This window comes from Dama dama, chromosome 20 (genome assembly GCF_033118175.1).
Source record: "Dama dama isolate Ldn47 chromosome 20, ASM3311817v1, whole genome shotgun sequence".
Lineage (NCBI taxonomy): Eukaryota > Metazoa > Chordata > Mammalia > Artiodactyla > Cervidae > Dama > Dama dama.
Window position 1 is genome coordinate 57,905,506 of NC_083700.1, and position 19,482 is coordinate 57,924,987.

Consider the following 19,482-nt stretch of genomic DNA (forward strand, 5'->3'; position numbering starts at 1 on the left):
ACAATCTCTTTAACAAGTGGTGCTGGGAAAACTGGTCAACCACTTGTAAAAGAATGAAAATAGAACACTTTCTAAGACCATATACAAAAATAAACTCAAAATGAACCAAAGATCTAAATGTAAGACCAGAAACTATAAAACTCCTAGAGGAGAACATAGGCAAAACAGTCTCCTACATAAATCACAGCAGGATCCTCTATGACCCACCTCCCAGAATATTGGAAATAAAAGCAAAAATAAACAAATGGGACCTAATGAAACTTAAAAGCTTTTGCACAACAAAGGAAACTATATGCAAGGTGAAAAGACAGCCTTCAGAATGGGATAAAATAATAGCAAATGAAGCAACAGACAAAGGATTAATCTCAAAAATATACAAGCAACTCCTGCAGCTCAATTCCAGAAAAATAAATGACCCAATCAAAAAATGGGCCAAAGAACTAAACAGACATTTCTCCAAAGAAGACATACAGATGGCTAACAAACACATGAAAAGATGCTCCACATCACTCATTATCAGAGAAATGCAAATCAGAACCACAATGAGGTACCATTACACGCCAGTCAGGATGGCTGCTATCCAAAAGTCTACAAGCAATAAATGCTGGAGAGGGTGTGGAGAAAAGGGAACCCTCTTACACTGTTGGTGGGAATGCAAACTAGTACAGCCACTATGGAGAACAGTGTGGAGATTCCTTAAAAACTGGAAATAGAACTGCCCTATGACCCAGCAATCCCATTTCTGGACATACACACCGAGGAAACCAGATCTGAAAGAGACACATGCACCCCAATGTTCATCACAGCACTGTTTATAATAGCCAGGACATGGAAGCAACCTAGATGCCCATCAGCAGACGAGTGGATAAGGAAGCTGTGGTACATATACACCATGGAATATTACTCAGCCATTAAAAATAATTCATTTGAGTCAGTTCTAATGAGATGGATGAAACTGGAGCCCATTATACAGAGTGAAGTAAGCCAGAAAGATAAAGACCAATACAATATACTAATGCATATATATGGAATTTAGAAAGATGGTAACGATAACCCTATATGCAAAACAGAAAAAGACTCAGATGTACAAAACAGACTTTTGCACTCTGTGGGAGAAGGCGAGGGTGGGATGTTTCGAGAGACCAGCATCGAAACATGTATATTATCCAGGGTGAAACAGATCACCAGCCCAGGTTGGATGCATGAGACAAGTGCTCGGGGCTGGTTCACTGGGAAGACCCAGAGGGATGGGATGGGGAGGGAGGTGGGAGGGGGGGATCGGGATGGGGAATACATGTAAATCCATGGCTGATTCATGTCAATGTATGGCAAAAACCACTACAATATTGTAATTAGCCTCCAACTTATAAAAATAAATGGGAAAAAAATAAATAAAATAATTCTAAATTCAAAAAAATAAATAAAAGACTAAACTCTTGGATGAAAAAAAAAGATGCTGACAGATTCGGTTCCCGAGCCTGCTTTCAGGTTCGCAGACAGCTTTTTTGGTTGGTGGTTTTTGCTGTGTCCTCAAATGGCTGAGGGGGCAAAGGAGCTCTCTGAAAGCTTTTTTTATAAGGATACTGATCCCATTCATGAGAGCTCAACCATTAGGACCTAATAATCATGTCCCAAAGGTTTCATCTCCACATGCCATCACACTGGGCATTAGGAATGAACATATGATGTTTAGGGGAACACAAACATTCAGTCTAGAGCAGGTAGTGAAACTATTCTGTATGAAACGGTAATGATGGATACATGTCATTCTACTTTTGTGAAAACCCAGAGATAACACAATTCAAAAAGAGTGAATCCTAACATAAAGCATGGGCTTGGGGTGAAGATGTGTCACCGTAAGTTCACCAGTGTACCACTCCAGTGTGTGATGTTGCTAGTAGGGAATGTTGTGCCTTTGAGAGGGCAGGGAGTAAATGGGATTCTCTGCTCTGAAAAATAATATCTTATTTTTTAAAAATTATTAATATTCCATGACATGTGGACACAGTGGCCCTTTTGTTTATGTATTGTCTGTGACTGCCTTCACCTTAAAAGGGAAAAATTTAGTAGTTGCCACAGAGACAGTAGCATACACTTTAAAGCCTCAAATATTGACTATCTGGCGCTTTACTGAAAAAGTTTTCCAACCCTTGATTCATAAGATAGCTTGCTGAAAACTGACTTGGTCATGTAGAAAACCCAAGCTGCCTTCTTCCCTCTCACTAGATGCCAATTTGAAGTACAATGGACTTTCATATGATAAAACTAAAATGCTGTAGAAAATGCAGAAGAATATTTGTGACCTATGGGTAGAGAAAGAACTCTTAAGATTGTAAAACCACAAGCCATAAGGATTAATATTTGATGTACAGTGAAAGTCACCACAATATTGTTAAAAAAAAGAATAATTCTGATGTTGGTTTCAGAAGATCAAAGTTAACTTCCATCCAAGGAGGAACACCATGGACAAAGTTAAAAGATAGGTGAAGACTGGAAGAAAATATAATGTCTAAAACTGGCAAGGAATTGATACCTAGCATATGTACAAACTATCTGCACATTAACAAAACTGGAAAGGATGTGAAAAGTAAATAAAAAGCGCCAACTTTCCCCACTATTTTATTGTTTCTGCCACATAAACTTCACTGAATATTGTTCTTGTCTATTCCAGAAAATTTTTACTATTAGCCTGCCTCATGTTTTCTAGACTACTTAAATCCCTTTTACCATTGTAAATGTCAGTGAAAGTTGTTTTTGTTTGTTTAAAGGTATATATATTTTTAACTTATTACTTTTTATTGAAGGATAATTGCTTTACAGAATTTTGCTGTTTTCTGTCAAACCCCAACATGAATCAGCCATAGGTATACATGAAGGCAACCTGCTAGAGAAATTCAAGAAAAAGTTTTGTACATTTAAACTTCTATGTTAGAGTACGTTATTGAGCAACAGTCTTCTGTTATTTGTTTATTGGTCATTATAAATTTGAATCAGGGCACAGAACTTTTTGTACTGTCAAATACAGAACAGAACACAGACATTTGAAAGGAACAAAATAGCACAAAACAATGACTATTACTGCACAGTGAGAAATGAGCCAAGATCTTTACCATAAACAAAGTGCCTTTTTGAAAGTGAAAAACATATTGCCAATTGTGAAGTAATTTTCTAATTTAGAATGGTCAAGATTTGGTGTGCCTAGAAACAATAATTTATATCTTAACATGTGTGATATTTACAGCTTTCAGCCATCTGACTCCCAACTATCCTTCAATCTCACACTGCCCGCCTCTTGTCCATCCCCAATTCCCTCAAACACTCAGTTTAAACATTTCCTAGAACCTTGCTACTTAAAGAGTGATGGGCGGACCAGCAGTATCAGCAGCATCTTCTAGTTAGAAATGCAAACCCTCAAATTCTATTCCAGACAGACCCACTGAATCAGAGTCTGTTTATATCAATTTGCTGATATAAAAAAGTGTTATCCCAGTTTACGGTCCCCTTCTAAAGGGATTGTAGTTCCTAGTGGAGTCCTAAAATCTTGAAGTGAAGGGTTGTCTCTTTATAGTGGCTTTATATGTTTGTTTTAAATCTTTTTATTTTGTATTGGGGTATAGCAGATTAACACGTGATGGCTTCAGGTGAATAGTGAAGGGACTCAGCCATACATATACATATCCATTCCCCATCCATTCTCCCATCCAGGCTGCCTATGGTAGCTTTTGTTTTTAATTAAAAAGGCTTAAAAATTCTTTAGCATAAAAATTGTATATATAGATATATATCTGTATAAATATAATATTTCTTACTTAAAACACAAACTTCCTCCAACACTCTCCAACCAAGCTACAGTCTGCCTCCTTAGACCAGTGTCCACGTCCTTCCCACAAGAACAGTGCTGCAACACTTCCTCTCCTTCTCTTCTAAAAAGGAACCACACCACTGCTGCACCCACCTGCAGGGTCTGTGAATACACAAACAGGATCTTCCAAGTCTGTCTATACCCAGTGGGCACCTCTAATGAAACAGGCTCTAAACTACGGCTTTTGCCCAATGGCCTATTGAAAGTGACTTTTGGATGTAAAGAAACAGTGTTGCCTGCCATTTCAGTTCTACAAGGATCAAGCCATGGACAGTGTACCTTGAGGGGAATTCAGGATGATGAAAAATAGCTTTCTGGGCTTGGATACACCCAGATAGTTAAGATACATCTAAGGGAAAATGTCAGTGATCCCAGATTCTTATCATACATATAAAAGCACTAAGATCATTAACTTGTTTGTTCTTTGTGATTAGCAGTGATCTTTGGATGTTCACCCACCCCAGCAAAAAACTCATGCACATTCTGGCTCTTCCCCTACCTCCTATTGAAAGGAAGCACAGTCCTAAGGAGACCCAAATAATAATAATGTAGCCATTAAGCATAGTTGGGGACCTTTAGTTCCTTCTCAAGGGCTATAGATAATATTCTGAGCCATAGCCTGTGAGCTGTCTTATAGATACTGAAACTCCTACCAGGTGGAAGAAGCTGCCTATATGGTGACCAGACTAGACATGACATAAGCTGCCACAATTCCGAGAACTGGCCTCAAAGAAGTAAAAACAAACCCACCCTGGAATTGAAGATTAACTGTACCTAAAACAATCAAGGTGATGTTGGTCAGACCACTGACGACCAATTTCAAGATGACTTTCAGAACTGAGTGAACTGTTTTTGCCTGTAACCCCTTTCACTCTGTCTGGAAAATCTCTTGACCCTGATCATGTGGAGATGGGGGAGCTGGCCTTGGGACAGATGTTCCCTTCCCCACCCAACACAGCATCGGAAAAAACTTTCCACCATCCTGGCCTGTTTATTGGCTTTTGAGCTGTGAGCAGCCAGACCCAGCTTTTGGTCACGCTATTAGTCAGACACGACCGAGTGACTGAGCATACACATATGCCTCAGCTCCTTAGAGCTATCTGATGGGCTGTTTCCTGGACTATTGTCCTCAGTAAAGTTCTCAAGCAAAACTTAACTCCCAACTTTTGAGGCCTGTTCTCTTCTTTCCGTGGACAAGGGCGTCAATTACGTATGCTTTTATATACACTATGTGTGTTCAGTCTCTGCAGTTGTGTCTGACTCTGCCACCCTATGGACTGTAGTCCATCAGGCTCCTCTGTCCATGGGATTTCCAGGCAAGATACTGGAGTAGGTTACCATTTCCTTCTCCAGGGGATCTTCCCCATCCAGGGATCAAACCTGCCTCTCCTGCACTGCAGGCAGATTCTTTACCACTGAGTCACCGGAGAGACCCTTTATATATGTTACTTACTTCCAACTGCTTCTATCTAGAGATGCATATTGGTAGAATATTCTTTGCCCAAGTTAAACCCAAAGATCTTTTAAACAGTTACTAATTTCGCGAACAGCCTGGACCTCTCGGACTTTGCCGCTTCTGGGGCTACTAGTAGGAATAGGGCCCCTTGGAAAAGAAGCTATTGGCCGGCTGGGACTTTCAAGTCAACATAACCCTCAGCTGAAAGTGGCATGTGGGTAAGTGACCGTGACCCTCCTTTCCAAGATCCATGTCCCGTTTCCAACAGGCGTCCTCCTTAGAAGCTCTGGTAGGGTAGAGCATCAGTGGCTGCAGAGCAGCATGTGGTCTTATCTGGGGGTCCTCAGTGCTGAGCCCTGGGCTTGGCATTCATTGAAAGTGTCCCGTGTCTTGAACGCACCAAAATGCAAATGACTTTTAAAATGGTCAAAGGACGGATGTCAGAATCAAAAGATTGCAGAAATCAAGGAAGGATAGAGTGAGGCGCCCCGGAGGGCAGGGAGTGCGCAGCCCGGCCGCTCGGGGGCGGTGTGGAGGGCGCGGAGTCTGCCCAGCGATCCACCGCCCGCGCCGCTTTTGAAGGTGCTTCTCCGCACTACCGCCCGGCAGCCACTCAGGAGGCCGCCTACTCCCGCCGCTCGGGGCAGCACCATGGCTCGCGACGTGGAGGCGCTGGACCTGCCGGCGTGGAGCAGGGCCTCAGGTCCGTCCCAGGGGCCCCAGTGCAGGTCAGTACCCTAGGGGCGATCGCCGTGGGGCGCCCCCCTCCATCCTGCGGTCGCTCTTCGGGGGGTCCACAGCCACCCCTTCCCCGGGCTACTCTCCTCCTTGGGTCTCCTGGCGCGCGCATCTGCGGCCGGGGGCTCGGAGAGGCCGGCTAGCGCGGATAAAGTGCTCCAGGACACCAAGTTGAGACGCTCTCCGGACGTGCTCCAGCCGGGAGCTTGGAGACCAGGCGGAGGTGAGGACTCGCGGCGGCGCCGGACGCCTGGCCACGCGCCCCTCTCCTCCAGGCGTACGCCCACCAGCCTGGTGACCCAGCCGCCGGCGCCGCCCGAGCGACCCCGCGACTCGGTGTGCCTGCTCTCCGACCCGGGTCCGCGCGCACCGGGCGGCTGGTGGAAGAGTAAGAGAGAGGGGCTAAGAGGAGGGGGCCCCCTAGGAGGGGTATGACTTCAGGGGAGGCGGTCCCGCAAAGCCGAAATGCAAAGCCGAAATGGAAAGTTTTGAAGGCGCAGGCATGGGCGGGCAGCCCTATCCGTTTCCCCAGGCCAGGAAGCCAGAGGAAAGATCAGGTGTCTTCAAGTTAACCGTCAGAAGGCGCCTGATCTGTGTCTTTCTAGATACTGGACTCTGAAGAAATCCTCATCAAGTGGATGACTTTCCTGTTCTAGACTAGAGCTTTCTTGCTGCATTGCTTATAGTAACTGCTTGCAGTTAGTTAAAGCAGGCTGGGCTTTGCCTTCCGGAACAAACAGGCCTTTTCCTCAGGTGGGAGGGTTGTAGTGTGGTTAACCCCAGTTCCTCTGCCTGTATGAAAAGGCGTACAGTTCAGACCCGGGGCTCTGCCAGGAGGCCCCACCTTCTTGGTCAGAGCTCCAACCACCCAGCCGTGCAGCTGAGCCTGCGAGGCGCGGACAAACAGGCCTTCGCTCCCCTTTTAATGATCGCAGAACAAATTCAGTGGTAGGTCGTTAAATTTTCTTAAAATAGTGCGGAGACATTCCTGACTGTCCTGCGTGGCGCTCTCCATATTATTACAAATGAACTTAATGGTAGCAAGGAAAGCAGAAATCGTGGGGAGGATTTACTTCATCTCTGGTCGCTGCCCAGATAAGTATTTACCTAATTCCAAGTAACTCTGGTATGTATTTTTTTAGACTTTTACGGACCAATTTTGAAGTAGATGACAAAATTTTGGTGCAGCTTTTCTTGACAACTTGATACCTGTGAATGTCATATCGAAATAATTGAGTATGCTTGAGGTTCCGAAATAATTGAGCTTCTGAGGTGGTACTAGTGGTTAAGAATCGGCCTGCCAATGCAGAAAATGGTAGGTTTGTTCCCTGGGTTGGGAGGATCCTCTGGAGGAGGGCATGGCAACCCACTCCAGTATCCTTGAGAAGAATCCCCATGGACAGAGGAGTCTGGTGGGCTACAGTCCACAGGTTCACAAATGGTTGGAAACAGCTAAAGCAACTTCGTATGCACGCATGTAATTTATAAACTATCTCTCTTAATGCTGAGTGTTTGTTTTTAATAAAGCAGATGGATAGAAATTAAACACTGCTTCCCTCTACCATAGCCGTAAAATCCCTGTTGTAAACATAGGGAGCAAGTTGATCCTGGGCTTATTTACTATCTTTTGCTTGGGCTGATGAACAGACTTGTGCTTATGATGGGTATATTGTGTATAATCTTTATTTCTTAAGTTCACTTTAGTTTTTTTCTTAGCATATTTCCTTCAGGAATTAAATGGTTTTATCATGTCCAGTGAATATCTTCAGAAACTCCCATTCTTAGAGAACACACACTTGGGTGCGCACATAAATAGGTTTTGAAGGGATTCTAATTTGAAATATACACACATCCGGTTGTGCAGTACCAGTGGCACAGAGGATTTTGTTTCATCTCAAACAGAATGGAGGGTGCAGTCAGTAAGAAAAAGGTAGGAAAGGTTGTCTTATGGATGTTAGGATGCAAATTTTGATGTGTTATGTTAAGGGGATTAACTATATGGTTCTTGCAGAGGTGGGGTATGAACTTCACTCGTGTGTCCACAGAGATGCTCATCATCTCTGTGACGCACTAACCACACAGCACAAGTTTGGTGGAACCTGGTATCTCCTTCTGATCGAGGTCTTAGCTCATCTTCCTCTTCACACTTTAAGAGAAGTTAAACTCACATTACTGTGAACTCTTGTTTCAACTTTAGTATTGTGCTCATTCGCCCAGTCATGTCCAATTCTTTGTCAGCCTTTGGACTGTGCCCTGCCAGGCTCCTCTGTCCATGGGCTTTTTCAGGCAAGAATACTGGAGTGGGTTGCCATTTTATCCTGGGAAGGGGGTGGGGGGGGAGATCTTCTCACCCCAGGGATTGAACCCGAGTCTTCTGCATCTCCTGCATTGCATATGGATTCTTTACCTGCTGAGCCACTGGGGAAGCCTACATTAGTAAACCTGCCATAAATCAGGCCCTGTGGTTTGGACCCTTTAAAAACAGGCACATTTCCCACACATCTCCTGACAATTTTCTTGCAGAGGCCATCATAATAGTGCAAATTTCTCCTGCACATAAAATCTGGTAAATCCCGATGAAGCGTTTGAGGAGGCCACATGCTCCTCCTTTTCTCCCAAGGAGGGGCACATCAAAAGTGTTTTTAACAGTAAGATGATACATGTGAAATGTCTTAATGAAGCAAGTGGGAAGAATGGGGAGACAAGTAATGTGCAAAGTGGCAGAGAATACAGAACTGAAAGTCAGGGCTGATCATATATGACAGCTAATCTCTTTGACTAGGTCTCTGTCCGTGAAGTGAAACCTAGAATAAGATAGTTCTTGAAACTTAGTGGAAAAACAGGTCGGTTCTTGTGGCTACAATTTTTCTAGTGGCCAAAGAAAGCCCTTTCGGCTCTGAAAGTTAAAAGTGGAATCTTCTTTGAGACTGGGCTGTTCTCTTTAGCTGAGGCTTGGAGTCCAAGCCCCACATGTCTGTTCCTAAGAATGAGCTCACCCTTCAGTTGACTTCTCTCATCATGTGTTCTGAGTTTCATAGAGAAAAGTAATTTTATTTCCAGACTTCATTTTCTCTATCACACTGCAATATTCTTCTCAGTACCAAATGTGTAAAGCCATGTTTTGGTTTGTTTACCTATTTGTTTGCTTTGGCAGTCATCCAGGGTTTCTTCTTCCCACTTTCCCCATCCTGCCTCCAGCTGAGCTTTTACTCTGTTCTGAGCTTGGGCCCCACCTCCTTTTCCCTGGGTGAGGAGAACCTTGCAGATATGTTGCCCATAGATATTTATTCCCCCTCAGTTGGGAAGACTGCTTCCTTTTTTCTCCTTTGAAGCTTGTGTTTTGTTATCTCCCCTTGAATACATCTAGTGATTTTAGCCTAAAACATTTATCAGATAAGAGTTGGTGACTAGTGAGGCTAAAGACTCTGGAAAATTGTCCTTGGTATAATTCCAGAAGACCCACAGTTTAAAGGGTGGGCTTTAAAAAAAAAAATCCTATCACCTATAGCAACTAGAGGGAGTTGCTAGAGATAGCATGAATCTAGGGTCTCCTCAACTGGCACAGAGGTGGGCTTGTCCAAAGATAAGGTAAACTCATCCCATTGTTAGAGGAAAAATGATAAATTATAACTTTGTTGTTGTTTCTGTTTAGTCGTTGTGTCCGACTCTTTGTGACCCCATGGACTGTAGCCTAACAGATTCCTCTGTCTACAGGATTTCCCAGCAAGAATTCTAGAGTGACTGGCCATTTCCTTCTCCAGGGCATCTTCCCAGCCTAGGGATCGAACCCTAGGGATCGAACCTAGGGATCGAACCCTCCTGCATTGGCAGGCAGATTCTTTACTTCTGGGCCACCAAGGAAGCCCAATTATAACTTTAGTTATAACTTTATTACTTCCTTTAATGTTCCTTCTCCTTAGGGAGTGTCATCAGCATGACCCTGTTATATCAAGCACTTACTGAAAATGTTAGAGAAAGCAAAATGTAGGCAATAGTGTAATTGCAGTCATCTTTTCCAAGTTTTACTGCATTTGGAATCCTGTATTGCTTAGAAATGGAGTTTTGCTTTGCTTTTCTCTCTGACATGGAGAGCTGATTCTTCAGGCTATGTTTTCAGAACACATGTTCAGAACGAGCACTTTGAAAATGCCAAGCCCTAGTTTTGCTTTCCTGCTGACCTGAGGCAGCAAAGTGATGATAGGAGATGATTTTATGGGAACTTGGTGGCACAGTTGTCTTTAGGGAAATTCCTGAAAGTTGTAGCATGCTCATCTTTTATGGGTGACTCTACAGGAAAACGAAAAGCCCCTAGTCTCTTTTCTGGGTATTTCTCAGAATTAGAATGACCATGTCATTTTTGAGTGCTGTCCTGAGAAGGTAACTACGGTTTCTTTCTTTGATTTTTTTTTTTAAACTTACTTTAATTGGGGTCCAACTACCCTAGAGCCTGAGCTATCTGGACATCTTTCTCTTTTTCTCTCTTCTGAGGTTAGCAAATCTTGAGAAAATAAGTTCATTGTAGGAACTTGAGTGAAAAAACAAACAAACAAATCCATGTGGAAGTTTGGGATTGGGCTAAAATCTTCCATCTGCCAGATTTTCTAGGACATTCACCGTAGGGTCAGCATGATCATTGCTGTAGAAGCCCCGAATTTTAGTCTGCATTTACTTCCCCTGATTCTCCTCCTCCTATCCACTGCTCACAAACTAAGGGCAGGGAAATATTGGATTATCTGATATGTATTATTAGACTCTGTGAAATAGCTTATTTTAACTCAGAATGATAACTCGAGAATTCATGTTAATCACCCCAAATCAGGAAAATATGGAAAACTTGAAGAAGAAAATTAAGATTACCTATGATACTACTTCACAGAGATTACTAAAAAATTTTTTTCTGGTTTATGCACTTTTAGACTTTTTAAATGTCTACATATAGCAATAAATGTCCACATTTTTGGAAAAATGAGATCTCAACATGTTTATTTTGTAACTTTGAAGAAATCTAATGGTATGTCGTAGACATCTTTAAGTCAATACAGAGTTACAAAGAGGTTTGCAGTGAATGTTTTTTGTAACCATGTTTTTGACTGGTTATTTAAACACTTGTAATATAAATCCATAGAGTTTTAATTCCAAGATCACAGATACTCTTCTGATCTCATTCTCTTCTACCGCCAAGTGTCCTTGTTTACATTTCCTTTCAATAGATGGTTTGTGTGTGTGTGTTATTGATAAATAAAATTGAAGATAGATTTTAACCATTGTGACTGTTAGTAAGTTTGTTGTTAAATGACCATTGGCCTGTTCCAATCCTTTGTATGTAACAGGAAAAATGTTGAGTTGACCTTCCCTTATTAATAATTTGGAGCTCTCTACAGGTAATGGATAGTAAGCTTTTGCCTGTTTAAATATAATGTAGACATTTTTCCCCCCAGTAGTTTTATTTCTTAAAGTCATAATTTTTTGTGTTAAGATCTGTAAGTTATGTTCATTGGCTTCTGAACTTTCTCATAATTAGGCATGTTAAATTATATTTTTAAAAATTCTATCTTATGCTTCTATCAACTTTATTTTTCAAATGTGCCTAAGTTTTACCTTTGCATTTGGTTTGAGGGAGGACTCTAGCTTTTTCTCTCCCCAGTGCATCACAAGTTTTCATAACAATTCATTGAATAATTCATTCTTTGGATGGACTTCAGGAATATTAATTGAAACAAAATAGGTTTTTTTATCAGCAAACCAAGCAACTAAACTACCCAAAACCCTCTAATGTATCTTGGCTAAGATATTTTCAGTATAGTTTACATCTAATTTTTTGTATCAATTATTTTAGATTTTCTATTATATTTTTTATTTGTTGTTATTTTATTTCTGTTATTATTATTTGATCTTAATGGATGCTGGCCAAGGAAAAGTTCACACAATTAGGATTGTCATCTTTTTTCACTGACTCATTTCTTTTTTCCAAAAAATGTTCACTGAGCATCTATCATGTGTTACATAGTCTGCTGTATGCTGCGAATATAGTCATAAGCAAGACTGGGTCTTCGTGAAGTTCTCTTGTAAGGAAGACCACAACAAAGATTTCAAAGTCAATTATGAAGGAAATTAAGTGATGACAGAGGCTGTGGAGAAGTCCTATTTTAACAAAGTGATCAAGGAGCCCACTCTGAAGATGTGTCACTTGAGCTAAGAAGTGAAGGTGAGAGGATCTGAATGTGTGGCAAGTTGGGGGGATGGCAGTAGGGTAGGTGAAGTGGCAAGTGCACATGCCCAGAGCCGGGAGGGAGGTGAGGTGGGGTGGTGAGGAAGGGGAAGAGAGGGCATGGGAAGGAATGGGCAGGGAACTTTTAGGCCATGGCAAGAGGACTGGATTTTATTCTGAGAGCAGGCGGAAGCCACTACAGGGTAGAGGAGTGATGTCTGCCTTACACCTTTAGAATTACTCCTCTGGCTACTATGTGGAAAATTGGGAAACCGGCATAGTTTTCTGGTGAGGGATGATGATGCTGGGACCAGGGAGTCTGCAGTGGGTGTAGAGAGAAGGGAGCCACTCCACGTTGTGTTTTGAAGGAAGACTTGTTCAAGTAGGTGTGAGGATTGAAGAAGAGGAGAAATCAAAGTGTGACTCTGGAGCAAAAGTTCCTGTACTTTACTGCATGTTAGAATTGCCTGGAAAGTTTATCAAAATCTCCATGCCCAGTGTATACCTGTGTGTGTGCTAAGCTGCTTCATTCGTGTCCAACCTTTGCGACCCTATGGACTGTAGCCCGCTAGGCTCTTCTGTGGATGGGATTCTCCAGGCAAGAATACTGGAGTGAGTTGCCATACCCGCCTGCAGGGGATGTTCCCGACCCAGGGATCGAACCTGCATCCCTTGTCTCCTGCACTGGCAGATGGGTTCTTCACCACTAGCTCCACCTGGCTTATACCTGGTCACCAATTAAATCTGAATGTCTTGGCACTGAAACCTTTAAAAAATCCGCAGATGATGACTGTGCAGCCCATGTGGAGGACCACTGACAGGATGAGGGTTTGCAGCTGAACCATCTGGATGGATGTGTGTAATCATGGCTTTGAGCACATGTGCAAAGAAGAGGGTGGAGTGTTGGTAGGAGGAACCTCTTAGTCATGTGGGTGGAGTTTCAAGGAAGAGGTTTGCTAAGGGAGTCTGTTTGAGAGAGACATTTGCTGGAGATGCGAATGTGAAAGTCCACATCATGTAGATAGTATTTAAAGCCACAGGACTCCATGAGCTCTTCTGAAAGAGAGGATAGAAGAGCCGTGGGCTGTGTGTCCTGAGGCACTCTGGCATCTGGAAGTCAGAAGGAAGAGGAGCCAGTAAAGGAGACTCAGAGAAGCTCAGTAAGGGAGGGAGAAAACTAGGATGGTGGGGTGTCCTAGAAGTGGAGAGATGAAGTTGTTCCAGGTGGTCAGCTGGATCAAGTGCTGCTGAGCCACCAAACTGAGGCCTGAGAAGTGGCCATGGAATCTGCAGCAGGAGATGGTTCCCTCTGAGGGGATTCGGAGTGGAAACCCAGTGTTTGCTCTAGAGAATCTGAGGCACAAAAGTACCTCGACAACATTAAATGCTGGGTTCATTCCATCACATGTCTTTATTTGTTTTTTCCTTCTCATTTCAATAACGTGACCATTTAGAAGTCTCCTAAATGTATTGCATAGGGTGCTGTGGTCTGCCAAATTGTCACACTTTTAAATAAGAGAAATTTTGTTGGAAACATTAGTTTATTTGAATATGCCATTTTTTTCCTTCATTCCTGACCATCTTATAGGCCATTGCTCTTTAAGAAATACTAACTTAGGGATCAAGAAGGAACACTGGAAAAGGATTCTTATGGGATTCTTGGATCTGATTCTTATTCTAAATTGGATTTTTATAGCTGGGGGCAAATTGCAACCCCTGGGCACGTTAGTTGCCTTGTTTGTGAAATGAAGAAATGTGAACAGGTAATCTCTAAGGTAAGGAGTTCAAACTGGGTGCACATTAGAATCACTTGGGGAGCTTTTTAAAAGCCCCAATGCCCAGGCTGCATCCACACCAATCAGGCCAGAATCTCGGAGGGGAGAAGCGAGGTATCAGTACTTTTGAGGTGCCCCAGGTGATGTGGTGTAGAAACAGTAATCTAGCTCTAATACTGAATTATACATGCATTTCTGCCCTCAAAATCAGGAAGAGGGGAGGAATGAATAGATAGTGGATGGCAACAAACAGTGTCTGTCCTGGGGGATCTCAGATTTCCTCACACAGGAAGGGATTGAAGGCCACTCTCCACAAAAATGAGGGAGTAAAGAAAGAGGTGGAGATGGAATCCAAGAAATGTGGAATCCAATTTGGGAAGGAGGCGAAGAGAATTTCCAGACTGATGGCCCCTGAAAAGGGATTAGAAAGCAACCCATGTAGCTGGAGGGTTTCTCTGGTGGCTCAGACGGTAAAGACTTTGCCTGCAATGCAGGACACCTGGGTTCGATTCCTTGGTTGGGAAGATCCCCTGGGGAAGGGAATGGCAACCCATTCCAGTATTCTTACCTGGAGAATCCCTTGGACAGAGGAGCCTGGTGGGCCCTAGTCCATGGCATTGCAAAGAGTTGGACACGACTGAGCAACTGAAATATATGTAGTTGGAATAGGAGGATGAGGGCTACAGGAATGATATCTCTGGAGAAGAAGAGAATTGACAGGATGCCCAGCTTGGTTGACTGTACTGAAAAGGAGCTGGCAGATTCATCAGCGTTTGATGCTAAAGCCCTGGTTGGTATGTGGAAAACTAAGCAAATGAGGAAAAAGGCAATTAACTCCAGAAAGAAAATTTTGTAAGTGAGAATGTAAAATCACAGTGTACTGATGGCTCAACTCTAAAGAGTATTTGCATATTCACTTCATAAATTCTGAATGTTAATTTATCCAAAATTTTTATTAAAACTTAGTTGGCAAGATGAGTGGGGAGGTAAACTGTGTATGTTGCCTGGTTGGGGGCAGCTATAAGAGCTATATCCTTATTTCCCTCAGTAGGCTATAAATGGATAATATCCCAAAGAGAAAAAAATTATGGAATAATATTATTTAGAAATATTAAAGTAAATAGCAACAACAAAAACCCAAATAAAAGTGGTTGTCCCTAAGGGGCAGAACCAGGAATGTGGTTCATTGTAGTCCATTTAAAATTATGTACACAATTAAGTTGAGGGGGGAAATGACAGTGGGACCAGATCCTGGAGAGCTACCCAGATGTCAGTTCCTGGAAGGCATCCTGGTAGTTCTCTTCACTGTGATGAGGATGCAGGAAGAAGATAGATTTGGGAAATGAGCTACAGGGATGTCAGTTTCTGGAAGGCAGCCTGGTAGTATTGTTCACTGTGATGAGGATGCAGGAAGAAGGATGGATTTGGGAACTGGTTCACCCTGCTTCCCCTGCCCTGTCCTCTGTGACTAGGAGGTACTAGTTGTGAGTTAGCAAAAACATTTTTCTCGTACTGCTGCATGATACATGGTATCTATATAGATACGAGAGGAGAAGGGTTGCCTGTCAGTGTTATTTTCCATTTATTTGTTGGAGCCAGAGGAATAGACATCAATTTCTCTCAACATCAGCTAGAATAACAAAAGAGCAACCCCCTCTCAGGTGGGGCTGCTGTTCTGAAACACTCGAGAAATCATCCCAAATATTTTTGATAACTTATCCCCATCAGTTAAAAGAACACCTACTCTCTCTGAATGGATATTTACTTATATATTGTATGTAAAACTCTTGAGAGTCCCTTGAACTGCAAGATCCAACCAGTCCATCCTAAAGGAAATCAGTTCTGAATATTCATTGAAAGAACTGATGCTGAAGCTGAAACTCCAATACTTTGGCCAGCTGATGTGAAGAACTGACTCATTTGGAAAGACCCTGATGCTGGGAAAGATTGAAGGTGGGAAGAGAAGGGGACGACAGAGGATGAGATGGATGATATCACTGATTCAATGGACATGAGTTTGAGTAAGCTCTGGGAGTTTGTAATGGACAGGGAACCCTGGAGTGCTGCAGTCCATGGGGTCGCAAAGAGTTGGACACGACTAAGTGACTCAACTGAACTGAACTGAAAACCATATATACTACAAGACAGGTAAAACGAGCATTTTAAGGGGTGCAACTGATGAGGGTGTTAAAAAGTCACTGCTGGGTGAAGTGACTTTATGGTATGATTATCATATCATATGTCATATATCATCATTATATAATGTCTTAGGGTACATTATATACACTTAGGGCCAAGTTCATCATGTAACAATAGTAGATTTTGTTAGCATTTTAAAAACTCTCTTGATAAATCTATTTATTTCCCAACTTCTTTTCAGATCAGATTTTCATTTCATCTTTTTTTAAACTCATGGCCGACAAATGTTGTGTTAGGGAAATGTTAGCTCTCCCATTTTCTTGATGTAAATTTAGATTTACATTAGTTTTACAAGGAGTCCGATGTTTTGCAAGAATCTTTATTCCCTTGCTCATTTTACGAGGATTAACTAAAGTGGATAATATACTCCAACAAATGCTTAAGTGGACCCATACAAACCCTAAGTGGTGGGAATGTGCTGCAACCCAGTTAGGGCGCCACCTGCTTTGGGAACCTGCACTGTCCCCCCATATTGCCTCCTGTACTTAAGCGAAATACATGCATCTGATTTTCTGACCATGTGAGGGTATCTTAGGTGTATAATTCATACACTGAAACTTGTAAATCTTAACTTCTCTTTGCTTGGTTAATACAGTTAGAAGCCCTAGCCCTGTCTTCTCCACTGTTATCCCAGTGGACGGTCTTGCATACCTGCCCCGTGTGTCTGCACCCCACTTTGGAGGTCACTGCAGTAGAAAACAAGCTTTCATACCTCTTTTTGAGTAGGGTAAGGGCCTTACAAGCTGAAAAGAAGTAGCAGTCTGAGCTGGTTAGCATATTCACTGAGAAAATTGTGCTCATGGGAACAACGTACCATCGCTGAAACTGATACGTGCATTTTTCCAAAGCAAAGGTCAAAAACCTTAACTGGTTCCTCGGGGGTTTACCATCCTAGCAAGGTTAAGAATTGCCGATAATTTGTTCTGTTTTGTTATTTTCCAAAACTTCAAGCTTCCATCAACTCTTTTGGCTGTTGATTTGCTAAAGTTGGAATTACCCTTGGTCATATGATTGCCTTAAAATATGGTCATATGTATGCCCTATGTTTAAAACCCTTCACCTACTGGAGAACAAGGGAAAATCCACAAATTGAGAAGAATAGGGCAAGAAAGAGCCTTCAGAAATGTAGTTTAGAAAGCTTACACGTTTGCATTTTCCTTGCAATACCAGAATTTTTTAACCTAAGTATCATTAATATTCTTTTCTGTATTTCTATCATTCTATCATTAGTTGATCACATTTGACTAATACTAGCTTCCCAGGTGACTCAGTAGTAAAGAATCCTCCCGCCAGTGCAAGAGATGCAGAAGACATGGGTTTGATCCCTGAGTCAGGAAGACCATCTGGAGGAGGAAATGGCAACCCACTCCAGTGTTCTTGCCTGGAGAATCCCAGGGATGGGGTTGCACAGAGTTGGACACGACTGAAGTGACTTAGCAACAGGAGTAGTGCAGTTATTCTCTAAGTGTGTGTTCAGTTGCTCTGTCGTGTCCAACTCTTTTGCTGCCCCATGGACTATAGCCTGCCAGGCTCCTCTCTCCATAGGATTTTTCAGGCAAGAATACTGCAATGGGTTGCATTTCCTTCTCCAGGAAATCTTCACCTCCCCAGGGATTGAACCCACGTCTCCTTCACTGGCAGGCAGACTTTTTACTGCTGAACCATCAGGGAAGCCCTATTGTCTACCTCAGTGAAAAACGTCGGGAAGGATACAGGAGTGTAAATAATTTAACACCACGAGCAATCCCCATGACATTATCTGGTACTTTGCCCTGTTTTTTTCTTGCCCAAAGCTTATCTTTTTTAATTAGTTTTCTTAGTTTAATATTAGTGTCAGTTACCATTTCTTGAACATTTAGTGGCCATATTAATTGAAACCAGCAGCTAGAAGAATTACTTGAAGCCTCTTGGAGTAATTGGGCTGCATCAGTTTCCTTTTGTCTGTTCCAGAGCCCTCAGTGCATACTTCAATTTGAGCACTTAACACATTTTATTTTTATCTCTTCACATTTTACTCTTATCTCATCACATTTCTCCCTTCCACTGGACTGAGCTCCTGGAAGGCAGGAAAATGTCTCTGGCAGAGCTTGGCTCACAGGTATTTACCAAGCACTTGACCTGCTGCCCCTGTATTTCCACCAGTTTTCCAGAAAGCAACCTCCTCTTTCTTCAGTTCGGGGTTTCTCACACTTGAGGCCAGGGGTATGTTCTAAGGAGGAGTTTCCATGGCCTTATTCTCAAGGTGCTATCACAACTTTTCAGATGCCCTTTTCATTTTATTAAGTGAAAAGACATTGTGACTCATCAGGATGAATACATTAGCTGCATGGTTCCACAGGCGTGTTCTCAGGGGTCTGAAGGTTCCTGTTGGAGGCTGTGGCTCTCAGGCACAGTTAAGATGCCACCTTATTCTTAGAAATGCCTCCCTCAGTGCTTCTTGTCAAGAACCCTGTAGCATCTACCACTCTGTGTATTAGGACACGTAATGGGATTCCTTCTCTGGCTTTCTGAATCTGTCTCCCTTGCTTCCATAATACATTTTTTTTTCTTTTGAAAAAATTTATTATTTAATTGGAGGATAATTGCTTTACAATATTGTGTTGGCTTCTGCCATACAACAATGTGAATCAGCCATAAGTATATATATATGTCCTCTTGAACCTTCCCCAACCCCATCCCACCCTCTAGGTTGTCACAAAGTACTGGGTTGAGCTCCCTGTTTTGTAGAGCAACTTCCCATTGGCTATCTGTTTTGCACATGGTAATGTATTAATATATGTTTCAATTCTACTCTCTGAGTTCTTCCCACTCTCTCCTTTCCTACCTTGCTGTGTCCAAAGTCTGTTCTCTGTGTCCGCATCTCTATTTCTGTCCTGCAGATAAGTTCATCAGTACCATTTTTCTAGATTCCATATGGCGCAGCATCCACTGAGCTAATTGATTACTTACACATTTGTGTTAACGAGTCTGTCTCTCCTATTGGATGCTGAACATCTGAGCTTCAGGGAACCTACTTATCTTTATGTCCTCAGCACTCAGTACAGTCGCTCAGCACCGCAAGTGATCAGTAATTTGGTTAGATGGAATCAGGAGGTAACTATAGCAGGTGCAGGGAAAACACATTTAAAAAGTCTTCTTATACTTATGAAATGAGACTCATTTTGGTCAATGATTTTTCATTTCTAGAAGTTTTTTTTCATTTTTCCCAAGTTTTTCTTACAGACATTTTAACCCATGTGTTTTT

The 19,482-nt window shown here is 42.4% G+C and overlaps 1 protein-coding gene across 6 annotated transcripts in view; it reads left to right on the top strand.

Moving 5' to 3' along the window:
• Positions 1-5,887: 5,887 nt before the first annotated feature.
• MCOLN2 (mucolipin TRP cation channel 2) overlaps positions 5,888-19,482 on the top strand; it is a 60,509-nt gene continuing 46,914 nt past the window's right edge. For 2 of the 6 annotated variants that reach the window (XM_061121501.1, XM_061121506.1), the window contains exon 1: positions 5,888-6,046. In XM_061121501.1, the coding sequence (XP_060977484.1) occupies positions 5,970-6,046 (77 nt within the window). In that variant the 5' untranslated portion in view covers positions 5,888-5,969. Of the gene's footprint in view, positions 6,047-6,869; positions 7,005-7,034; positions 7,183-12,063; positions 12,262-19,482 lie in introns of those variants that run through there. The other 4 variants (XM_061121504.1, XM_061121503.1, XM_061121502.1 and 1 more) reach the window with 4 other exon arrangements.